Source organism: Miscanthus floridulus, chromosome 3, assembly GCF_019320115.1.
Source record: "Miscanthus floridulus cultivar M001 chromosome 3, ASM1932011v1, whole genome shotgun sequence".
In the NCBI taxonomy this organism is placed as follows: Eukaryota; Viridiplantae; Streptophyta; class Magnoliopsida; order Poales; family Poaceae; genus Miscanthus; species Miscanthus floridulus.
In genome coordinates this window covers 140,083,368-140,088,522 of record NC_089582.1, presented here as the reverse complement: position 1 = coordinate 140,088,522, position 5,155 = coordinate 140,083,368, and the positions used below count along the sequence as shown (strand labels likewise).

General features: G+C 54.8%; 1 protein-coding gene across 1 annotated transcript; it reads left to right on the top strand.

Moving 5' to 3' along the window:
* Positions 1-465: 465 nt before the first annotated feature.
* LOC136547226 (E3 ubiquitin-protein ligase EL5-like) lies at positions 466-2,098 on the top strand. The gene has a single exon (XM_066539191.1). It carries the CDS (start codon positions 834-836, stop codon positions 1,653-1,655), a length of 822 nt encoding a protein of 273 aa, XP_066395288.1. The 5' UTR covers positions 466-833; the 3' UTR covers positions 1,656-2,098.
* Positions 2,099-5,155: the final 3,057 nt, after the last annotated feature.

Genomic DNA, 5,155 nt, shown 5'->3' with positions numbered 1-5,155 from the left:
AATACAGTTTCACTGACTGGCTTACTGCTATAGGCGCGCATTCGACAAAAGAACACAGTACAGACCACGCTAGAACACATGGCGCACGGTACGCACAGAGCCGAGGTACTTCAACTTACAGTGGCCCGCCTGCCAGTGGCCGTGCGCAGCGATCATCGGCGGAGCCCGCGCGGGCGGTCAGTGTCGCGGCTCACCGGCCCGTCTGGTGCAACCGTGCAGCGGCGCTATAGCCAGACGTACGCCGGCGGCGCCATCACGGGGGGACTAGACGGCGACGCCCGTGGGAGGGAGGTCCAACGGCGCTTGCGCGCCTCGTCTGCTGGTTCCATAGCCGCCTCGCGCTCGCGTCAACGCTTTCGAAACCGTCGCCGTCCCCCTCGCTCGCTTTCCCTCCTCCAGGCTCCAGGTCCAGTCCAAGGCCAGGCCTCTCCGCATCCACGGTTCACGTTCGCTCACCTTCCCCTCCAAACCCAAGCGGCCAAGCCAGCCTTCTTCTCTCTCGGACCGGCCCCCCCCTGGTCCGGCCTTGAGCGAGTCTTATCCTTTGCACTCCCGCGCCGCCCACGTATAAGTAGCCGCGCTAATCATTCGAATTCCCAACGCCCCAACACGACCGAGCACTTAAACATTATTGCCTTCGAGAGCTTCGCGGCGCGAACGTCGAGGAGCTTCTGGGAGCAGAAGGGTACACCAGCAAAGGCTCCTGCTTGCGTAGGCGAGGAGCGTAAGATTCTACTACTTCTTCCAAGGAAAGGAAAGGAAAGGGAAGACAAGGGAAGGGAAGGGAACGTCCGAGCAAAGAGGGCGGTTGAGGCTGATCGGCTCATCGATCGATGGCGGTGACCGCGACTACGGTCGCGGCGGCGACCACGATGCTGGCGGCCGTGGCGGCGGTCTTCCTCACCCTGGTGCTCTGCTTCTACATCTTCCTCTGCGCCAAGCGGTACCGCGGCGGAGCCCCGCCGCCGCCGCCGCAGGCGGGCGGCGTCCGGGCGTGGCTGCGCGTCGTGTTCGGCGGCGGCTGGACACGCCCGGACGACGGCGCCACGGAGTGGTGCTACGACGGCGGGCTCGACGAGAAGTCCATGGCGAAGCTGCCCCGGCGGGAGGTGGCCAAGGGCGAGGCGCTGGACTGCGCCGTGTGCATCACGGAGCTGGCGCCAGGGGAGACGGCGCGCGTGCTGCCGCGGTGCGGCCACGGCTTCCACGTCGACTGCGTCGACATGTGGCTCCGCTCCCACTCCACGTGCCCGCTCTGCCGGTGCCCCGCCGTCGACGACCCGCCCGTCCCGCCCGCCGTGCCCACGCCCGAGGCCGACCCGGAGTCCCCCAACTTCCCCACCAACGTCCTCTTCTTCGGATCCCAGGACGAGGTCAGCACCGGCCGCTCGCAGTCGCAGCAGCACTCGGAGGCGACGCCTGCTCTGCCGGCGCCGCCGCAGGAGCACGCCGCGCGGGCATGCGTCGGGCTGCGGAGGCTGATTGGGTGTGGCGGCGCGACGCCGCCCACGCAGCCGCCGCATCGTTGCGATCATCGTCAGCACCATCATCAGGAGGAGGACGCGGGCGGGGACATCGAGATGGGCCTTGCCGCCGGCGGCGGCGAGAGCAGCGCGTCGTCGCGGCCGGTGAAGCCGCCGCAGCTCGGTTCGTGAGGCTGCTTTGGTTTCTTTCGTGCCGTTTCCTTGTGTGTGACATCACAAGTTTTGCTTCCCTTCTTCGCGTCGCGTGCGTGTTTTCCGATAGGGAGAGAATGATCAATCAACCAAAAAAGAGAAAGAGAGAGAAATGTACAGATTCTTATAGCCGTCTGATGTAAATTCCTCGCGTGGATAGAGCATGAACTGGGGAGAGAAATCGAAAGCAAAAAAAATCAAAGCTTGGACGTCCACTCCTGCCGTTGTTGCCTGCAGTTGTTCTCGCATGCAGTGAATTCAGCAGTGAGTTACTTTCAGTTTCGTCGTCTGCTGCAGCAGCTGCAATGCAATGCAAGCTACGGCTTCCAGTTCCGGTAACTGAAGGCAGGCCGCAGTAGCCAGGAGTAGAATATCCATTCACCTTTGGCCAATTTGTTCTCTTCATCCACCCCTTGCGTGTCTATGTTGTTTTGACCACAAGCAGCAGCTGTCAAACAAACCTGTCGCCCATCGCTCGCCCCCAAGCAGTCACAACGCCGCATTTGTCAGGAGGCTGGGGACCTCGCCCCGTACCCGCCAAAACTGCAGATTTGACGGCAGATAAGCTGAGAAGAACATGTGTGTCTGACCGCACCCTGTTCCTTGAACTCCCCACACCCACAGGTAGGTTGGGGTTGTGTACTTGTGTTGTGCCCGCAACGCCCTGGCCAATGACCCAATGCGCCATTACCAACCACCGCAGCCACCTGATGCACTACCAAAACACCAGTTCCATTGAAAACATTCTCTGTACTTGTCTCCTAAGCGACTACTCAGTCTGAACCACCAGCCGCAAGAATCCAACGCAGCCAATGGTATAATTGCATGCTTTGCTTCTTTATTTCAGAACACAATGTTTTTCCCAGTAACTGCGTCATGCATTGTGGCTTGGCTGCATCAGTTGTATGTCCAAAGGAACGAAGCGAGTTGACCCGAAAGGAGAAGATAGTTGAGTTAGCAGCAAGCATGGCCGGGCCGGGCAGGTGGCCGAACAAGCAACAGCACCAGGCCACCAGCGAATGGTGACGGTCGATGAGCCGATCGCCCAATCCGCCAATCGCCTGCATTATCATCATACTAGACTATACCAAACTCTGCTCTGGAAAAACAAATGAGACGATTGATGTGCGTGACGCCACAACGGATAGGAAACTTGGGTTTGCTTAACCGAAACCGCCACAACGGATAGGCACGCACCAACGTGTCGCGCTCGTGGGGGCCATAGATAGCGGCCATAGCCCATAGCTCGCAGTCAGGGCAATTCTTCTTATTTTTTCTTCGCTTTCGGAGCGAGCGATTTCGCCGTCAGAACACACACACGCGAGGACAAATGCGCACGCATCAGCACCCATACTAAAGCTTCCGTGTCCCTATACATTTGCATCATGCATCCGCTGCGTGTTCTTGCGTTTCGATCTTTTTCTCCGTTGTTTGTTCATCTCATGATGGGTTCTCTCTTGCAGACATGTCAATATATAAATCCTGTATCATCCTGCTCGCTGCAGTCTTCGACCTACTCTTCGTCATCATACTGCAATACCTGCAACCCTTGAATGATGTGGCGTTGCCCTTGCTTACCGATATCGTTAACACCTTGCTTCACGAGCTCCTTCTTCAGGCTTAAATCCAATCACGAGGAGGCTGGCTTTCTTGAAGGTTCATCGATATCTTATCTATCTACAGCCTGCAGATTCCTTTGCCCCCATGATTTTTCGTTGTGTCGTAGTAGTAGTTGTAGTATAATCTGATGCTGTCCTTTGGAAGATAAAAGGATTCTGAAGATGTGGCAGGGGGGGGGGGGGGGGGGGGGCAGAATAACCTTGAGATTCCGGGCGTGTCAGGAATATAATATCTATATATCTCTCCAAAAGGATTGACAATTGCGATTATCCTTATCCACGATTGCGTCGCTTTCCTAGTTGGTCATGCTTACACGCGGGAAGGCTGCAGCAGTTGAAACATTGTTTGAGTCTGACAAAGATGACCTGGAAATAGTAGCAGTCAAAGTCTAAGCTATAGCAGCTTCTCATGAATTTCCTCATGACCTTACAACGGTAAGCCATGTTGACCTTTTTCTACAATTTTATGACACCGTGTTATTTTATGGTCGGCTAGGCATGGTCGCATGGAGAATGGACGACATATGCCATGGCTGAGCCTGAATTTGATTTGAATTTGTCAGCCATGAACTCCCTGACGGGTTTGGTTCATTCCCAACAAAGGGCACGCCTGAATATATGGTGCCAAGATTAAAGATTCAGTATTTGCAGCAGTTTTTGATAAAAAAAAAAGAAAAGTTCTATTGTAATCGAATCCTGCGAAAGCCAAACTGACCACATTGAAACTCTCGCGATATCTCTGCGTTTGAAGGACGCCAAACTTGTTTATGCTTTCACCTCCATCATGATCCATGACACGTTCTGCATCTGGTCTTGAATATTCCGAGCGAATCCAGGCGGAGGGTAGCCTTTTTTTACGCTCTGGCCTCTGGTGTGCAGCGCACGCGGGGCCGCCTTTGTTCTCGATCCCTTGAAAGCAGGACGCAGTTGCAGGCATGTGCAGCAGAACCGGAAAACAACAAACAAACGCACGGGCACAGGGCAGCAGGCAGGCAGCAGGCTCTGAATTTTCTGAAACGACGGACAGCACATGACCGTCATCAGATGAGATGACAGGCCGCCCTGTTTAGATGCCACCCAAAAACCAAAAAATATCAAGATTCCCCATCACATCAAATCTTGCGTCACATGCATGGAGCATTAAATGTAGGTAAAAAGAATAACTAATTGCACAGTTTGCCTGTAATTGGCGAGACGAATCTTTTAAGCCTAAATAGTCCATAATTGGACAATTTTTGCCAAATACAAACGAAGTATTACAGTAGCCAAAAGCCAAAAAATTTCGGAACTAAACGCGACCTGATTACAGGATGCCTTCTTTTGCGGGCGCCGGCGCCGCGGCAGCCTTTCTTTTCTTTTCTTTTTTCTCGAGTGCCACCATTAAAATGATGGGGGTCACCGGGTCAGAGTCCCAAAGCCTGTTGATTAGGGCTGCTTTGTCTTTGACATCACCATTAGATAGTGCACTACGCGCATTATAATGGGTCAAGGGGACAGAGAGCGCCTGCCTACATTATACTTGCGGTCTTGGAATCTGTTTGGAGCTTGGGAGAATAAAGTACAAGTGCTCCGTATATCCTTGCGGTCTTGCAGAATAGAGAACAGTCGCACCGTCCCAACGACGGCGAAGAAGTGTTCCGGAGGGAGAAACCTAGGACTCGTCCGGCCACTATTGTTGCATCAGATGGGGGCTGGCCACCGGCTGGGGCTGCTCTTCCGAATTGAGAATTCGGACAGCTTCTGGCTGCGCTTTCGAAGCTTCCTACCCTCTCGTCACTGTGTCAACACAGAGCTGGCGTTTGCCGGCGGGATCTTTTCTGCATGCGCGATGCGAAGAGAAAAAAAGGGGGAAAATAGAGC